Source organism: Chaetodon trifascialis, chromosome 12 (assembly GCF_039877785.1).
Source record: "Chaetodon trifascialis isolate fChaTrf1 chromosome 12, fChaTrf1.hap1, whole genome shotgun sequence".
Taxonomy (NCBI): Eukaryota; Metazoa; Chordata; class Actinopteri; order Chaetodontiformes; family Chaetodontidae; genus Chaetodon; species Chaetodon trifascialis.
The window spans coordinates 8,198,435-8,218,640 of NC_092067.1; the positions used below are offsets into that span (position 1 = coordinate 8,198,435).

A 20,206-nucleotide genomic window follows, 5' to 3' on the forward strand; every position below is an offset into this window, starting at 1 on the left:
AAATACATTTCATCGGTTTAAATCGTCTCCAACAGACAGCTCATTCAACCAATAATCGGCTTTTTACTGTCCTTGTTTTGATCCCTCAGCCTATGGGAGGGGAGGGAATCACTGAGTGGGTCGGGCTACAAATCCGTGCCAAGTAATTGCTGTTGCCGTTTGTGAGTGCCTCAACAGATGGCGGCGGTGGCACCGAGTACGTCCTGCTCAAATCTGACGGGGTGGAGGTACTTGTGGGGGAGTCCGGGCCCGTTTCCAGAGTTGGTTGTCTAAGGAGGATCAGTGATAAGGCCTGGTCAATGTGACCTCATTGAGAATTTCTTGCCTAGAGTCTTGGCTTTTTCTCTTTTTACCTCGGTTGTCTGTTGGAGGCCACAGAAACCCGGGGCTAGATTTGGCTACACACCGATCCGAGTGCGAGGAGACGTCTGTGGTGCTGTTTGGAAAGTCTCGTGAAATGTAATTTCCAGAATTTGGCGGATTGAGGTCGTAACATGCTCATTTTGTTCGAGTCGAATGTGTTTACACGCTAGCAAAAAGTGGAAATAATATGGAGTAAGTTAGAAAAAAGTTAATGAGACTACTTAGCTAGCTTGCTATAATGCTAGTTAGCTACCTCACAGCGAAACTCTAGCATGTTGAATGAATGAATTGGCGTCCACCTGCACGTAACTGCTCGTTGTTCTTACACGTCGAATATTAAGTTACACAAGAGGACTCTTTTTATCTACAACAGGGCGAGCCCGTCTGGCTAGCTCTTCTTAGACTGTTACACTACATGTCCACAAATGGACAGGAGTGCGAATTCTGGTAGTTGGCGGACAGCGGCGATTTAGCACGCGCAGATAGTGTTGTGCTGATACAGACTATAGCCTGGTGATGTGTATGAGGCTGGGGGAAGCTAACTTTAGCTAGCTGCAGATATTTGCACTACTTGGACTTGGCTGCAATAGTGTGAAGCATACGCCTGGTTTTGGAATGGGGAATACGGTGTCATGCTGCGTCTCTCCCGAGTCGAGCCCCAAACTACCCTCCAGACAACCGGCGGAGCGGCTGGAGGAGTTCCAGACCAGCACCGAAGTGAGCGATGATAACACCGTGCCCTACCTGCAGCACATCAGCGACAGAGAGGTCCCCGATGGTAGGTGTTCATCTGAGATTTGACATACCCGTGATGATTGGCTAACTTGATCTTTTTCCATTGCTTGTATTTCAGCCCATGAAGTGTCACACCCATATTGTTTGTATGGAGTTTATCTGAGTCCAGACACTGCCAGAGTGAAGCTCCCTTGTATGACTCTCAGGCACGCAAAGTAACTTTGATTACAGAATAATGTGCACATACACCCCACATGAAGGGGCCCCTCCACGAATATGGACACCTACACAGGATCAATCTTTCGTGGAACAACATACAACTGGATATACTGTACTCTCTTCTACAGCTGCAGAGAAATGCACACACTGCCACCCTCTCTACTGTAGCTGTTGCCATGTTGCCAGTGTTTATTGCCATCCTGCTGCCAGCAGAGCGCTGATGATAACATTCTTGGCACTCTTCAGATGGACATTGCATTATGTTGATCACACTGGCGTCACATTACCAAGCCAGACATTAACAATGAAAACAAGCTCCCCTCATCTTCTCTGAGCCACATTAACCACTCAGAAATTACCAATAAAAACAAGCCCTTCATCATTATTGTCATGTCTCCCAACCTCAATTTTATTTCAGTGGCCCGTTATTGAGTTGGGTGGGGGATGGATTAAGTTGAGAGAGAGAGAGAGACTATAACTTTTTTTTTTTTTATAAGTCCACGTACCTGAACAAACAACACCTTGTAATGTGCTACTCTCTGGCATCAGTTTGGCCCCGCTGTGCCCAGAGTCAAAGTGTAAGGTTAGCAAATGGAACTTATCTTTAGACAAACTCCCTCAAAGTTTTTTTTTTTTGCTCATGCTGTGATACAGGCCCCTTACTGAGAAAGAATCTCAGATATTTCTCTGTTATGTAGACCCAAGTTCAGTCGCAGGCTCACCACTCATCATTGACTCGCAGACATGCATCGCGTTCATTCCATTCATGTTGTGGTGGACAGTAGTGCATGAGTGCAGCTTGGTGAGACCAGCTGTTGGCAGGGTGAGGGCCAGAATCTGTCTTACAGTTCTTTCTGCATTGTTCATGTCTCTTCTTGCTGTCCTCGTTGAACAAGTGCAACCATTGCCTAATCCTCTGTCCTTTATGTAATGTTCTGTCTGCACAGATTTGGATAAAGACCATGGTTCTCCAAGTCATGCTCATGTTTAAACCAGTGCTGTCGTTGTGTTGGAATTGCTTGAATTTACAGCTCTGTCTTTAAAGTATCTTAATGTCCACAACTAGTTACCCCACTACAGTAGCTACCGATAAGTCTACAATATAAACTAATCAAACTGCACGCTGCCTTCTGCACAGTTTCCAAAGGCTGTTTGTAGTTGTAGTAGTAGTAATATAGTGTTTGTTATGGTTTTAGCCAGCCAAAATCATGTATTTTTTTTACACACAGTAAAAATCCTTATTACAATAATAATAATAATGATATGGGGCTGCCACTATGGATGATTTCCATTGTCAATTAATCTGTTGATTATTTTCTCTATCGCTTAGTTGTTTGGTCTATAAAATGCCAGTAAGTGTTTCCCCAAAACCCAGGATGGCATCATCAAATGTCTTGTTTTGTCCATAACCCAAAGATATTCAGTAAACTGTCACAGAGGAGTAAAGAAACCCAAAAATATCCATGTTTGAGAAACTTTAGATAATTCTGACTTTTTTGTCCTGAAAAAAAATCTCAAACCAGTTAATCAGTTATCAAAATAGTTGATTTCTTTCATAGTTGACAGATACTTGATTAATTGAATAATTTGGCTAATACTTGATCACTTAAATTTATATTTTGGTTGAGAGATTGGTCAGTCTATTCTTACTTTAAAGACAGATGCCCACAGGGTGACAGTGATGTTGATAAGAAATTCATACATGGCTCTATTAGATCTCCAGTGTCTGCTTTTTATGCTGACACTGAGTGATTGGTTAAATGTTCAAGAAATCTAAAAGTAATTGGACAAAATGCTGGCACTGAGGAAAATTCAGTTTGAAATGAAAATGGTCATTGTGAGGATAGAGCCCTGATTTTGAGCAGAAATTGAACAGTACAGGATTTTTTATAGTCAGTCAACAAGCTAATGCTTATTTGTCTTAAGTCTTGTTTGGTGTAAAGTCTTTTGCAGTGTCCAACCCTCAGATATAATCAGACAGTTGATACATTCAATAGTAACGCTCTGCCAAGTCAGTGCTGCAGTCACCCTCACTTCCTGTTTGTGTCTGGGCCTTTTTGTTTTGAGATCATGTTACATTATTTCTTCATGGTGGATAATGGCAATTAACAGAATTATACTGTGTGTTATTATGCACATTATAGTGTGTGAGCTTGAACGATGTGTCAACTAATGGCTTCCTTTTTGCTCCTTTGGCTTCATCACTACCCAGGAGTGAGGGCTAAGCAGTGCACAAAGTGCCTTTGTTGACAGATTGTCTCTATAAATCTTTTTTCTCAGAACTGGCCCTGGAGTCTAACCCGTCGGACCACGCCCGAGCAAGCACCATCTTCCTTAGCAAGTCCCAGACAGACGGTGAGCAATCCTAACGTGACACACACACAACAGTGATTCACATTAACTGTCTTCCCTAAGGTCCTCTGAACACATATATCAGAGATTCATGATTTAGTGTTTAATATTAAGACGGACATGTTTTCAGGGTTTAATTGTGTGCTACATGTTTTATTAATTGTGCAGTTGTCTCATTGGAGGCTGTGTTGTAATAATTGTTGCAATCCTGGCAGTGGTGTTAAAATGTTCGTTACTTACTTTCCTGTAGAGCTTGATTAAGCTGGGAGGGCCTCACGTGGTCACTGGAGCCACAGGCATCTCGAAAAGTCAAGTCATTAAGTGATTAAAACAGGTCTTTTCTGTACTGAGGTGTACACGATGTAGATGTCTTTGATGCACTGCAACTAAACAATCACCAGAACCTTTAGGTGATTCTGACTGTTGCCTGTAAAAGATGCAATGCAGTGTGAGCTGAACACTGATTCCTGCTTCTTGCTTGACTTTGTGTAACATCTCTCTTCTTTTACAGTACGAGACAAGAGGAAAAGCAACCACATAAATCATATCAGTCATGTAAGTGGCAAAATCCAAATGTTGATCATAAATCTAATTTCAGAATTGATTTCATGTTACTGACCTGGATGTGAGTTCACACTGTTGATTGACCAGTTTAGGTTTCTGAAGGTACTTAGTTTTATGAATTAACTGATGTTTTGTGTTTGTTTTTTATACTTTATCCAGAATGTCACGCAAGTATTCAGTGTTAATCCAGGATTTTGTTGCTGTCAGTGTGGGAAAAGCTCATGAAACATTAGCACACTAAAGCTGTAAATTAAAACAAACAAGTGGAAGTTTTACTGACAATAGAAGCTGTTCATAATGCCCAGTCATCAGATAAAGATAGCACATCTAACTCAAGTAAAGACAAAGGTAAACCAGAAAACCATAATTTTCCAAATGCTAAAACTGATAACAAAATGTTTTTCTTTATTTCACAAAATATCTCATTATCTGTGACAAGTATGTCATCTTAGAAATAGTCTGTACAGCAGTGTAGCTTTAGTCCGTAGTGTTCTCTGGCATCAGAAGGAAGACTGCTCTATTATTTTTAATCCTACATGTAAAAGTCTGATTGCTCAGCTCAGACTGAGGACGCAGCTGTCACTGAGCATATCTACAGGTCTAATTCCTGACCCTTGATCAGTTCAGATCATTGATTGTTTGATTTCGGTGTCTCAAGGTATCACCTGGTCCACTGTCAAAGAAATACAGCTCCTGCTCCACAATCTTTATAGATGACAACACCGTCAGCCAGCCAAACCTCAAAAGCACAATCAAATGGTGAGACACACACAGACACACACACAGACACACACACACACACACACAATGCTGTGCTGTCCAAAAGTCACCAATTTCACATGAGAAAATCCTGTTGCATCACAGCGTGGTAATCCTAAAGTAATACTTAATGGATGCATGACTAAAACAGATGTTCTTACACCTAATTTAGGACAGGCCTCTGTAACAACATTATTTTAGTGAATCTGGATTATCTCAGCGAGTTTAAATGAAGCCTGCGTGCTGAATGTTTCCTATGTTTTGCCACCCCATAAGCTCTCTCTCTCTCTCTCTCTCTCTCTCTCTCTCTCTCTCTCTCTCTCTCTCTCTCTCTCTCTCTCTCTCTCTCTCTCTCCACACACACACTATTTCTCTTTTATCATTTTTTTCTCTTGTTCTCCAGTGTCACGTTAGCAATATACTACCACATCAAAAACAGGTTGGTTTACACTTTAAATTTGATCTTAATCGTGCCATTTGTGGAATATTATACTGCTAAAGCTTGTGAAGTATGCTGACAGATGTATTGTGTGTTTTAGGGACTCAGACAGGTCACTGGACATCTTTGATGAGAAGTTGCACCCCTTATCAGTGAGTATATTGATGAGATCAAACTCAGGAACTGTCAGAGTCTCAGTACCTGGTGTTAAGTCAGAAAGAATGAGAACAATTTTCGTCCTCTCTTGTGGTTTTTAGGAATGTTTCCTTTTACTTGTAGACCTGTGGTAATGATGAACAAGTGGTGTTTCGTTCTGCAGTGAAGTTGTTTTACCACCAATCCTCATAGCTCAGGTCTTGCAGAGCCACTTCAAACTGAAGGTGGCAAATAGAAGGCAGGGTTCAGAGGAAGATTTGGGACAAAACCAAAATCCATATTGACAATATATAAGTGTCTTTTTAAAAGGAAGATTCAGATGAAACAAACATTTCTGTTTCAGCCTAGTCTTCTTCCCTGAAATGTGCCTGTTGTATTTAACTATTATTCTGGGGGCAAACCCCAGGGTCCCCCTGGCTGTACCTGGTTTCTCTATTCACACAGTATTCTCTTGTCATACCCCCAACCTGTTTGTATACCTGGTTGACACACAAAGTGGCTCCCTGGAATCGCCGTCACAGGTAACTGCACAGAGATCTACATCCAGAGCTTTTTCTCTCAGCTGACATCACCATTGTAATGTACAGTGGGTCAAGGAAAACATATAACCAGTTGTGAGTGTTTATAGTGTTTATAGTCGTTGAAAGTTCCATTCAGCATTGAACAGCAGTGACTGGCCACTACAGGGACACTGCTAGTTTCGGGAGAGTCCTGTTGTTTCTGCCTCTGCCTCTATACTTCGTCTTACCTTTTTCATCTGATTTAGCTCTGTTTGAGTAAATAAGATGTAGATCTCTATGCAGTCAGCCAATATGGCTTTTCTGGGGTGACCCTCTGTGTTTGCTTTCGGTCTGACTAAGAGACAAGAGTCTGAAATGATGCATGAAAAGCACTTTTATTTGGAAAGTCAGTGGATCGTGCAGCTTGTCCTGAAATGCTAGTCTTTGCATCCCTAAAGCTTTACAGCGGAGGTGATGAAGTTAGCTAAATCCACAGAGCCACAACAGCCACATTTGTGCGAAATATGTCATGTTGGAATAAACCAGAATTTCTTTAACACATCGTGCTTGACTTGATACCATTGTTTCAGAATTTATGCTTGCCATGCTTGAAGCCAGAGTGTTGGAAAATGAACAAATTGCACACTGAAGACACTGATGATGGATTTTAGAACAGTCTCTTTCTTACATATTAGTTTAATGTAGACAAAGGTGAAGCTGTTGCGTCAGACCTGCGTTTGACCTGTTTTTTGTGGCCTGTTTGATTCAAAGTTTCTTTTCACTCCTCAAGCTAATCAGTCAAAGTAGTCTGTATCTCAGATTGCCCTCGCTTCCCTCAGATGTGTGAACTATTTGTCCCGTACAGAGAGAGCCAGTGCCAGATGACTACTCCCGTGTCGACCCTGAACACAAACTGATCTACCGCTTCGTCAGAACTCTGTTCAGCGCTGCACAGCTCACTGCAGAATGTGCCATTGTCACTCTAGTAAGTCTTTCTCTTTATAAAGGTCTAGTGTGTGCACTTTGTGGCGAGTTTAATACAGCCTTAGTTTGGTGCAAAACTCTCTTTAGGGCTGGTATTAATTTAATGACACACCTGTAGTACAAAGTACACAGTCTTAATCAAATCAGACACTCCAGCCTATAAGATAGTATTGTTTATATGGACCTTTAGAGCCCTGTATCAGTCCAAGGCTATTTGTAAAGATGCCTTTATCTATAACATTGTTGGAACTACATTTGATGAAGTGTATGCTAGCTAGAGTATATTGAAAGTTGAATTCATTTAGTTAAATACTGTGGTATTACTATAGACTCGTCACCAGGGAGCAGTAAAGTCGCACAAACTGACTTCTTGCAAATATAATGACACTTTCCAGGTGAGTGTCTGTGGTGTGATCACACAATACAGATTCTACATCCGAGATGATTAAAATGCATTTGAGGCCGGGCAGGAGCAGATGGATTATTGGATGCATTCAAATTTTTGGATTTTTACAAGAGCGGCTGAGGTGCAGATTCAAACCTGCATTGGAAAACGAAAGGCTTGTTGTCAAAATAGTAAGCAGGGCCCAATCATCACCAAAATCACATTTTTTGACATAGTAGCATGGTGGTGTATTTCCAATGAGTAGTGTATGAAAGAAAAGTACTACTATGCCACCATTCTCAAACATGTTCCCCGTTACACAAGTGAAAATACAGTTTTATTAGATGTAGCATTAGTAAAGTAAGGGATCTAACACAGTTACGTGTATTAGCACTTAACACATACAACGGCCCATGCTAACCTGATTTTTGGTAATATAGAGGGAGCTAATAAGGGAGTTATTGAGCATTCAGCTGCCAAAATTTTCTGTCCCTGATTCAAATGTTGACCTTTAAACATTCCTCTATGTCAAGGTGTACTTGGAACGCCTGCTGACCTATGCTGAGCTAGATATCTGCCCAGCCAACTGGAAGCGCATCGTCCTGGGAGCCATCTTGTTGGCTTCAAAAGTCTGGGATGACCAGGCTGTGTGGAATGTTGACTACTGCCAGATCCTTAAAGACATCACTGTGGAGGACATGTGAGTAGAGTTTCTCTACAAAAACACTGAAATGAGGAAGATCAAGACAGAAACAGAGTCACTGGTTTCAGTCTCTGTTTCTATGAGGGTAGGCATCAGGAGAAATTTTCACTTTCTAAATGCAATGTTTTCTTTTATTTTAGGTTTGAGTTTGAATTGTATCTACACTGCATGAACCAAACTGAATATACCAATACCTGTTTTCTGATCAGTACACATTGCCTTATTCACATACAGTATAGCTGAGAGCAGCCTCTTATTATCTCCACCAGACATAAGTCTTTGCCCTTTGGCTTGGCTTAATCAGACCATGACCTCAAGTGTGTACTGTGGTGATTTTCGCCTAGCATGAGGCGGTGTTCTGATGGAGGATACTGCCTGTATACAGAAAATGTTCTGAGACCATGGACAGAGCTGGATTTTCTGCTCGAACTGAAACCGATCAATTAGAGCTGTCGATCACAGATACAGGATTCTTGTGTAGGATGTCTTTGCTCACCTTTAGGGAAATCCTTGAGTAGAATCGCTGCTCCTTCATGTTGGAAGGATGCCAGTTGAGGTGGTTCTGTGTCTGCTCAGGAGGTCTCCTGGGCACTCCACATGGACATATTGTTATTGTTGCTGTCCATGTGTAGAGGAAACTCCAGGAAGATCCAGAGCACACTGTGATGCTTGTCCTACCTCACCTGGGATCCCACAGGAAGTGCTGGGGGCTGTAGTTCGGAACAAGGTGGCTGTTTTGCTACCACTGCAACCCAGACCCATTTTGTAATGATCGGTGCACAGTAGAATAATGGCTTGGCTTTGCATGTGTAACTTGTTTGTTAATTGTGGTCAGGTCGTTTAATGAATGCAGGAAAATAGCAATGGATCTTGAATTGTTGTTTCCTGAGTTGTGGCTGACATCTCAAATCCATCTTGAAATCTGGGTGCTGTGGTTGTTTGAGTTTCTTTGCTCCAGACACTTACGAATCTCCTTTTTCTTCATCTGCCAGTACATGCTTGCCCCCCCCCCCCCCCCCCCCCCCCGCCCCAATAAAGGAAATATCACAACAAAGATGCACTTAAAGCAGACAGAAGGAGAGACATGCTGGCATAGATGGAAGCTGTAGCATCACTGCTGTTGCTTGAGCTATAAGCCGGTGAAGAGGCTAGGGGCTGTGCTTGGAGCGCCCTGGCTTTATTTCCAACAATTGCTTTGTGTGTGTGTGTGTGTGTGTGTGTGTGTGTGTGTGTGTGTGTGTGTGTGTGTGTGTGTGTGTGTGTGTGTGTGTGTGTGTGTGTGTGTGTGTGTGTGTGCGCGTGTGCGTGTGCGTGAATGTGTGCGTGTGTGTGTGTGTCAAAGAGGTTGAAAGTGCCTCCTTGCTTTTTGTGATTTGGAAAGGTGCGTTCACTGCCTGTCTGCATGCATGCGTGTTCTCTGTTGGCGAGCCCCCATCCCTCTCTGACTCTCTCCCTCTTCTCTCATATATGTCTGACCTACACTCTGTCTGCCCTGTTTTTATTGCTGCCATTGAAGTGTCTTTGTGAGTCTGGTCAGGTCTGGATGGAGGGATGGGAAGAAGAGTAGAGAGAGAAACAGACACAGACAGAGAGAAATGTAGGGGAGGGTCTCAAGTGCTCTCACTGCTTCTACATAATGGCCCTGGCTCTCGCCCACTCCATTAGTTGCCCCGGGAGACCAGACATCACACACACACTCACGCTCACTCTCACCACCTTTGCTGACCAACAAAGCATCCTAGATGCTGTCTCCTTGGCGACCACCTCCCTTAGCTTTTCTCATGGCTGTGATGATGTTGAGGAGGAGGAGGAGGAAGGATGATGGAGGCTGGAAAAGATGAACTGTGATACTCATACATGTCTGATTACCTGCGTGCGTGTGTGTGTGAGCGACACCTCTGTGGAAGAGCTTTGATTCCATCTCCATGAGCCTGTCTCATGCTGAAAGTGGAAGTCACATCTCCAAGTCAGAACAAGAGCAAACACAGAAAATGTTGTCTTCTTTGAAAAATAGAAATAGCTTTTCTTCATCAGCGGCTGATCAGAATCCATGCACTGGTCTTCATGGCCCATTGGGATCTCTTGGGATTTTAATTAGTATTTTTGCAATCTATCATTTGTGACTGTTGTTATATTGGCTGTATTTGCAACACTTTTTCTCACGTATTTTTTACTTTACAATCAGCAGAAAAAGAATTAAAGAATTGTCATAAATAAGGGTTTTCATTAAGAATAAAACTTTCTTTTTTTTTTTTTTTTTTACAACATTTAGTGCTCCTGTGCTTTTGAATAACTGTATGTAGAAAAGATGGGAGATGCAGTTTCATTGTGGTTTTAATTGAGTTAGGAAGTTAGAAAAGGTTCACTGACATTTAGATTTTGGAGCTTGCTTTCTTTGGCAACACACAGTCTGAGAAGATGGGCTTACATATCTTACATGTATCTTCTGTTATCCTCTGTTCCTGTGTTATGCTGCTGCACTCATTGTAGTTTGCTATAGAAGAGGCCTGTCAGCTGAAGTTTTAGGTTGGAGTTAAGACTGCTTGGAAGTTTTGACTTTCTGGAATAACCCTCAGGTATCTTTCCTCCTTCCAGGAATGAGATGGAGCGCCACTTCCTGGAACTTCTCCAATTTAATATCAACGTGCCAGCCAGTGTCTATGCCAAGTACTACTTTGATCTGCGGCAGCTGGCTGATGACAACAACCTCAGCTTCCCTCTGGAGCCTCTCAACAACCAGCGTGCCCAGAAACTGGAGGTGAGCTGCCCCCCTTAGACCTCAACCAGTCATTTCAGTTTGTCTCATTAGCAATATTTCCTCTCTGCTTTGCAGCAAAGCAGTCTGCACTCTTGTTGTACTGCCTCTGACCTCAGATTAGAAGATGCCTTGGTGAAGATGGCGGTTACTCAAATTCCCAAGTGGAGAGAAAATACCTGTTTCTATGGGCTGAATGTTTATGGGAAACAGTTTGTCAGCTGGTGACATGTACACTAAAGCACAGCAAGAGTTGTTTTAGCGTTTTTGGATTCTATGGAGTTGTGGAACTCGAACGCCTCAGATTAAAACCCAGTGATCTGTTGACTTTATCTATGAGACTTTTTCAGTAACTGTTTGTGTGTTTGTCCGTCCAGGCAATTTCAAGACTCTGTGAGGACAAATACAAGGACCTGAGTCGAGCGGCAATGAGACGATCCTTCAGCGCTGACAACCTGATAGGTATACGACACTCCAACGCTGTGCTGTCATAGGTTGGACTGCTGCCGTGTGATTTCCAAAGCCCAGCTAAGCCACAGCCAGCCCCGGACAAACTCAGTCCCCTCATAGGGTCAACGCAGGAGCCTTGAGATGCTACTGTGCGACCTGCCCAGACGGTCATTTACTGTACGGCTGTGTAGCTGCGTGATTGTCAAATTAAACTTGAAAATGAGGCGTTTACCTAAAACTTCACCACACAGCTATTGTTTTCACAAACCCCTTATTTATTTCTTAATCGTCCCTTATATCTGGGAGAAAGTAGGAATTTCTCCACTGCGGTTACATCTGAGGGGTCTTTGGATTGTCATGAAAATGTGATTTTTTGCAACAATATTTAAATTATTCCACGCAGCCTTAGAGGTTAAGGCTAGCGTTAATATTATAGTGGTTGTCACCAAATCCCGTGAAAAGACTGAAATCAAGAATGTATTAGTTTGTCTCTGTAGTTTCTGACTTCCTGACTCTGCCTGTGGCTCTCAGCCTCCAGGCCATTGGTAACATAAATATTTAATATGGGTCACATATTACATCACATCTACCACTGAATTCTTAAAAAAGCTCAGGCATTTCCTAAAACAGCTGTCATATCAAACATCACTCACACAGGAGGAAATGGGGCCTTTATTTGGGACTATTTTTAGTGGTGGATGATTCCACATTTTGGTGCTCTGAGTGAGTATTAATAGCAGCATGTGGGTTGCCTCAAAATAAGCAGTGTACAGTCCACTGCTAGTGCAGTGTGTGTCTGTCCTAATGAAGAAAAAGCGCGGCTCACTGCTGTGTTCAAAGGTTTGGACATCGATGGTGCTGTATGGCACAGAGGAAGAATATATATGTTTCTCTGTCAGCTTTGGATACATCACAATACTTCTGAGTGTGATTAGTTCATTGTTGGTGACTTTTCATGGGATTTGTTGACAAAAATAAGAAAATCTAGAATCTCAGCAGACATATCCTTTAATAGGCACATATATCATATCAAAAGTTAGAGTTAATACAAAAAGTTACTTTTGAGAGTGTAAAAAGCAAATTGTTTACTGTTCATTCCAGTGGTGTTGCTTTCTATTTCAGTAAATGATGTACACATTTGAATTTGGATGGAGCACACAGCACGGTCTCACATGACAAAGTATTGAACTGTTCCACAGGAGTGCCAATTTAGGGTCAGTTTCACTTTTCATTTACACTTCAGGTGGTCAAAAAGGAGTAGATTTACAGGTCTTGGATCAGAACTGCGACAGTGTTTCAGCAGTTTCGTAATGGCAAAATTTAGATTTGGTCCACGCTGTCCAGCCTCAGTATTGCGCCCCTCAAATTCTGCCACCCTGACCCCACCTCACAGAGCCCATCAACAGAGCACCAAGCCCGTTGTCCCAGTCCCCAACCAGAGCTTTGAACAAACTACATAGATACTGAGGGGGAAAGAGACTGATGGATACTCCCCTCCTTTTTGCTTACTATGTAGGCTACTAGCTGTGAAATCTGTCTTGTTTTTAATTGAAACAACCATTTGCAGATGGAGTATTTTAAATAAACACTAATCATGTAACAAATACATGTTGTGGTAAATGTGTTGTGTGTAATCAGTGACCTTCAGATGATCAGTGGATGTTAGTCTTGTGAGTGTTTGATCAATCCTAATGTAGGAATTTAGTGGGTGAGTTAAACTCAGTGTTTGAATCAGTCCAATGCTGCATCCAGAAACTGCAGTCAACAGCCGTGGGAGACTTTGATCATGATATGGTCTAAACAGGTTTGGGTAATGTGATGATGTAAATTGTGGATTCATGTATGAGCTGTCAAAGACTCTGCCATGCTGGCAGAGGATATTATCTTTATGACCCACTCCTAGCTCAGGAAACAGAACAGAATCACCCTGGATACGATGGCTGTGTCTCAGTTCATTCACTGTTTGCAACCCAGTGGACTTCATTTGTTGCTTTCTGCTACTTAATTTTAGTATCTAAGAGATGTATTTTTTCAAATTGGCTGCTTACTGTAGAGAAAATAATAGGTGTTCAGTCACTGAATGAATGAGTGTGGTGCTGTTGCATTGCATCCTGGTCTATGAGTCCTGTCAGGCAGCGGGTTAAAGATGGACGATGGTGCTCCAAGCAAGAGACCACCAGTGTGATGTCACCTGTGTTCTCCAAACTACAAACCTCAGTAAAAATCAATACAACACTGTATGAATTGTCATATATATACAGAAATGCACAGATGTACAGACACATGCACCAAGCTTGACATCCACTCCGTTTTAATTCCACAATATCAATCAAAATCTACAATATCTTTATATCCTTTGAGGAGCTCTATCAACATGAAAGCAGATTCACACTGAGACCTAAATGTCAGTTTTTACCAACACTTACACATCCATCATCATTCATATAATCCCATTCACTCACACAAATCAGCCTAATAAATTAGAGATATCAGCTAGCATGTGGACACACAGTAGTCTAAATAACACTACTGGCCAACAACATGGACTGGAAGTATCAGCGAGCATCACAGCAGGAAGGGAGAAAGCAGGAAACGGTAAGCTGTAAATGTACCCCACATAACGTTAGCAGGTAGTTTGTCTCTCCTGTTAGGGGAAGCAAGAAAACAAAAGCAGCCAATCCACATCAGACCACAGATCCCTGCTGAGAGTTTGTTCTATAGAACTGATTTACAGTGTTTCTACATAGAACTACAGATTTACATGTGTCAATAACATGAATACATGAACTGTGATGAAGAGCAGCATCTTCTAAAAGTGCCTGTTAAGGCTACAAATTTTAAATAATAGTAAAAATAATAATAATACAACCAGTAGTTCACACCTCCAAAATATTGAATTTACAGTGTTTCAAAGTCGTACAAAAAGAGCGATTCCTCATGTTTTAGAAGATGGAGCCAGAAAATATCTTGTTTCATTGTCTATACATTTTAAATGATTATGATTTAGTTGTTGTTTTTTTTTATCTATGAATCACTAAACATTTTCAGCATGGTTTCCAGCTAAATGAGAAATAATTGAACCTGGTTTTAAGTCACTAAAATCTGAGTTAAATTGCTCCAATTAAAAACTGTATTGTAGGCAAATATGGGATGTTTAACTCACCATTACACAATTAGTGGGGCTGCCACTAATGACTGCTCTCATTATCAATTAATCTGATCAGAAGCTGCTTTTTTTGTAATTATTCTGTCTTTTCTTGTTTATGTGTAAAATGTCAGAAATAGTGGAAATGCCTGTAAGCTCTGTAAGTCCAAAACTTAATATTCAGTTTACAGTGTTTCTAAAACTGAGAAAATGTGAAATATTGAATTTGAGGAGCTGAAACTCAATATTATTGCTTAAAATTACTTAAATAATTAATCAGTTATTTAAGCTGTTGCTGGTTAAATTTCTGTTGATTGTTTATTCAATTAATCAACTAGTTATTTCAAATATCTATCAGTCGATAACCCCATCACCTGTCTGTTCATGGTCCATGACATGAAATCACTAGAAAATTAGAGGTTCTCAAAGTAAGGTCCAGAGACCTTTTAGAGGTTGCTGAGTTGGTGTCAACTGTCAAAACAGACACCTTAAAAAATTCAGAGTACACAAAAATATTTGTTCCAAGAGTAGTTTTCACTCTAACCACTATTTTTTTGTAATCTGTGCCCTTTTTGGTCAGTTTTGGTACAAAATCATTTTCAGCTGAGGGTCTGTGGTCTCATGTTGATCTGTTAGGGGCTCTGTGTTTGAGAGCCCTTGATGTGAAGGACATAAAAGGAGTAGTTCCACTGTCAACCAGCAGATGGAGGTAAAAGATGTTCAGTTTCATCCTGCAGCTTTAACCTGATCACGGCCAATAGTTCACACAACACTGACAAAACTAGTTTGCTCTGCAGAGACAGACGTTAGTTTGAGTCCCAGATGACGTCCAAGTCTAAGAAAATCTAAACACAGACAGTTCATCAGTGCTTTTCACTTTGTAGGCATACAAAACACAGCAGATGTCACTCAAACACTGACATGAAACATGTATGTACAGGTTTATACCATTCAAATCAGACAAGATCTTTCTCTGTGGTGTCTCACACTTTGCTTGTGGCTTGGTTACAAACTAGACATATCACACTATACACCTAATTTTCTTTTTTTTTACAGAAATATTATACAATATATACATCAATAAATATGTTTTTCTTCTCAGTTCTTAGTATGAACCTGTGTGATTCCATCATGGATCCGTGCACCTCTGCGGGCTTTGATGACGTTTGGTCAACTGTTTCAGTTCCACCACTTAGAAAAGCAGTTTCAACAGTCAGACTCTCCTTTAAATAAGCTGTGCTGGATTTTCCTTAGTTTTAAACCCAGGTTTGTTTAATTTTTCCCTTTTTCACTGAATCTTTTGGTGCATCATGTTTCATATTGTCACAGTTTTGTGAGAGCTGGAGTTCAGAGCAGAGTGATGCACATGCAGACGCTTGTGTGCACTCACATTCTGGGTGTTTGGATAGTGATTTGGGGGTAACCAGAGAGGTGACCGGTTCCTCTATTTGAACATCACTCACTCCTCTTAAATCTGTGCCACTCATGTTCATATATGGGATGGAGCAGCTTTATGGTAGATCCCTGATGTCAGACCAGTTCCAGTATGTCCAGTTAAAGCAGTGCTGGCCTCACTGTACATGGAGGGTGGAGCAGTGGCTTTCCGCAGCCAGCAGGGGCAGCATCGAGCCACAAACCTCCTCCAGGACTCCAGGGTTTTTCCAGACCAAATCCAGACTCCTGAGGTGATGCCCACCACCAAGCACATGAAGTACTTGAGCATGAAGATGGCATAGTCTGGGCCCACACCCGACCGCTGGCGCTCAGACAGGCAGGAGCAGGTCAAGGCTCGCTCCCAGCCGGGCCGGTAGTACTGCTCATAGACCAGGCAGGCCACAACGATGGTGGCAGGGACGGTATACAGCACCGTGAAGAGCCCGATGCGGATCATCAGCCGCTCCAGTTTGTCTGTCTTGGTGCCACCTTGCTTGATGATGCTCCTGATGCGGAAGAGAGAAACAAAGCCGGCAAGCAAGAACAATGAGCCAGTGAAGAGGTAAACCACGAGAGGTGCGAGTACGAATCCCCTCAGGTTCTCCAGACTCTGGTTTCCCACGTAGCAGATCCCAGCCACAGGGTCCCCATCCACAGAGCTGAGGGCCAGGACCACGATGGACTTGACACTGGGGATGAGCCAGGCAGCGAGATGGAAATACTGAGAGTATCCTGCGATGGCCTCGCTGCCCCACTTCATCCCTGCAGCCAGAAACCAGGTGAAGGACAGCACCACCCACCAGATGGAGCTGGCCATGCCGAAGAAGTACACCAGCAAGAAGACGAGGGTGCAGAGAGCGGGGCCAGTGGTGTCATAGAGGATGTACAGCTGGTCGCCACCAACACTGTTGCTGGCACCACATGCCACCCGCTCATGACCGGCCACCAGGCGGATGATGTAGCCCAAAGACACAAAGAGGTAGCAGGCAGCGAGGAAGATGATGGGCCTCTCTGGGTACTTAAAGCGTTCCATGTCAATGAGAAAGGTTGCGACGGTGGTCAGGGTGGAGATGAAGCACAGCACCGACCAGAGTCCCACCCAGAAGCTGGTGAAGGCACGTTCGTCGGCTGAGAAGTAGGGCAGGTGGCAGGGCAGGGCGCAGTTGGGTATGGGGCCAGTGTGGACCTGGCTATGCAGAGGGTGGGAGTCTCTTTTGATGGGGACCAGGGATTCTCGACAGCGGCACTCCCTGTCACACTGCGACGGACTGGGGGGTCTGGTTCGGCCTTTAGGGGTGGGCTTGGGGAAGGGTGGAGCCAGGGTGGTGGTCTCGCTGCTGTTCTGGTCCATGCATAAGGTCTCGTCCCCCAGCTGGGGCAGCTGTTCACAGTTCATCCTCTCAGGCCACTCGAAGCCATACTGGCTCATCAGAGGGGAGCAGCCTCGTTTGGCCCGTTCACACACAGAGCGACAGGGCGGCAGCGGCTTGCGGTAGTCTGGCAGGCAGATTGGGGTATACATGCTACACAGGAAGAAGAGCAGGTCTGGAGAGCAGCGGATCCGGACCAGGGGCCAGAACTGATGCACCTCTAGCCCCACCTCCTCTTGGGTGTCGTGGTTGAACTGATTGGGCATGTAGGTTAGGTTGTAGCCGATGCCCTTGCACATGGGAACAGTTATGGGCTCACACACAAGGTCCTTGGAGGCTCCGCGCGTGAGCTCAGGACCCCGGAACAACAACAGCTGCAGCAGGAGGAGGCTGTAGGACGCGTGCCTCACCGTAGACGCCATGTAGAAGATGTTTGAGAAGACAGAAACAAGGCAAATAGGAAAAGTAATGGCGGAGGGTAAAGCAGCGTCTTTAAATTAATGAGTTCATGTTGAAAACCTGGATGAAAACTTTCTTCCTCTGCAGGATAGATCAGGACCAGAGTTTCATTCCACTCCAAGAGAGAAAAAGCACCGTTCAGCCTCTTAATGATTAAAACAAAACAAGCTGCAGTCCTGACAGTAAACCCCGTTTGTCCATGCAGGTCCACAGGTGTCAATCATTCACCACAGCTCCCTCAGTCATTACGGAGAAAGTTCATCTCCGGCGGTCACGTTCCAATAAATTTAACGACCCTGTAACATTTTTACCAGCCCTGTCGGTTCCCGGCGGCTCGCAAACGACAGATGAAGTCGCATCGCGGGGAAAAGTTGTCCAGAAAAAGACAAAAGTCTCCGGTCTCTGCGCCCGGAGCCTGATGTGTAAGATCCACTTGACGTCTCCTGTTCGGGTTTATTCCCTCAGTCACGTAAAAGCAGCGTTACCTTTTTCTTTTCAAAGTTTCAAAGTGTCGCTTCTGTTGCCTCCGCGGGAAAACACAAAGAAACAGTCATAATCCGGAGTGTGAAAACTTGTGCCGTGTTGTCAGGCACGGCGGAGAACGGCTGCAGCCTCCTCTGAGCCCCGGGACGGAATAAAGTCCGTCTGAAGCTGCGGTGCCTCTTCATCACACACAGGGACTGCTGCATTCAAGGCCTGTCGGAAATGTCAACGTAAGCGCACGCCGGAGATTTCTGGCGACGCGACATTGTCTAATTACATTTATTGCAACATCCTTCATCCTCCAAACCAAAACAAATTCTCAGTTCAGGAACAGTTCTGAAATGAAAAATTAGATAAATATCTGACCACAGTGTTTTTACTGACCAAACCTTCGTCACCATCAATAAGGAAGTCAAGATCCTCAGTGTAAGTGCTTTATGTGAGGCAGGGAAATCCAATTACTACTGTTAAAGACGCAACGAAGAGGAAAAATAAAATAACGTGGAATGAAACAACAATATCAGGAACATTAAAGCAATTTCAGTAGCAATTAGAATTAAAAGTTGAACTGTAATTTCAGTGCAGTAGTATAAAATACACTGGTCCTTAATGCCCCACTGTTGTGATTTAGTTATTTCAGGTGTCCTTGTACTTCTGCAGGAAAGTGCGTTTACTCTTGCATTTTGAAGGTACAATTGTGAAGTACTTGTACTTGAGTACTTCCATTTTAAGTTTCTATATTATGTTACATTAACAGGTTTTTAGTATGTGGCTTAAACAGTTAGTCAGGGCCATTCAGTTTTCTGCACATGGGCTAACTGGTAAATCAATCATTTGTTTTAACACTAGTTTTTCACTTACAGTATATAGTTATAGTATATTTTATAGCCCCAAAGGCAGCGTCCGTAAAACTACTTCACAGTCCGTGTTTTGACCGTCTCCCACCAAGAGCACCTGAACGCATCAGTGAGTTGTATTTATGACTTCCTGCATTAGGTGGTAGGAGTTCAGCAGGAGAGCTTGAAGGTATCAGATGATGGATAAGGTCCCTCCACCCACTGACAGATACCACGACCACACACACACACACACACACACACACACACACACACACACACACACACACACACACACACACACACACACACATATTGCTTGTAAGTTTTTGATAGTGACAGGTATATTCTGTGCATTTTAAATGGTTCACATTATTGTTAACATCACATGAATTCGTGGTGTTATTCTCATAACTGCAGGCTGTTTTTCACTTTTGGTTTCTTTTTCATTTTGTGGACATTCTTTGCTCATTGATTGTTTCGTTGCTCTCACTAACAATGCTGTCATTGTTCATGACAACAGGACATGATGGACTGACACATTTACTGCAACACACACACCAGACATTAAACCATGCACAGTCATAGCAAGCTGTCATCTTTCTGTCACCTCATTGCTGCCAAGTCGAACGGCTGATTGATGTATCAAAATAACTGAAAAAATCTGTGGCACTCAATAACTGATCTCATGACTCTGTCTGCACACACACACAGAGAGAGAGAGAGAGAGAGAGAGAGATATCCAACACTGGACAAAGGTCACAACGCTCTATGAGGGACAAAGGTCTCAAAGGGTGTGTTTGTGTGTGTGCACAACATATCAGCCAAGGCAAATCTTTCTGGTCTGATTTACCTTCATGTGTCCATGCATCAATCTCTCATGCATACACACACACACACACACACACACACACACACACACACACACACACACACACACACACACACACACACACACACACACACACACACACACGCGCACACACGTGATTACTTGTGATTTTCCCAGGTGCCAGGCCTGTTTGACTATGTCTAAAGCGAGAACACAAGGAGACGTGACCTGCATCTCACACTGATCGGGTAACCCTGAGATAAACACACACACACACACTTCT

At 43.1% G+C, this 20,206-nt stretch overlaps 2 protein-coding genes across 2 annotated transcripts; one reads left to right on the forward strand and one right to left on the reverse strand.

Annotated features, from left to right (window-relative positions):
• The first annotated feature begins 158 nt into the window (after positions 1-158).
• Positions 159-12,969, forward strand: ccnyl1 (cyclin Y-like 1). Its single transcript, XM_070976184.1, has 10 exons — positions 159-1,141; positions 3,598-3,672; positions 4,181-4,224; positions 4,892-4,992; positions 5,396-5,431; positions 5,532-5,583; positions 6,953-7,072; positions 7,990-8,156; positions 10,755-10,917; positions 11,292-12,969. Exons 1-10 carry the CDS (start codon positions 979-981, stop codon positions 11,406-11,408), a joined length of 1,038 nt encoding a protein of 345 aa, XP_070832285.1. The 5' UTR covers positions 159-978; the 3' UTR covers positions 11,409-12,969.
• Positions 12,970-15,020: 2,051 nt separating this feature from the next.
• Positions 15,021-18,326, reverse strand: fzd5 (frizzled class receptor 5). Its single transcript, XM_070976709.1, has one exon. It carries the CDS (start codon positions 17,733-17,735, stop codon positions 15,999-16,001), a length of 1,737 nt encoding a protein of 578 aa, XP_070832810.1. The 5' UTR covers positions 17,736-18,326; the 3' UTR covers positions 15,021-15,998.
• Positions 18,327-20,206: the final 1,880 nt, after the last annotated feature.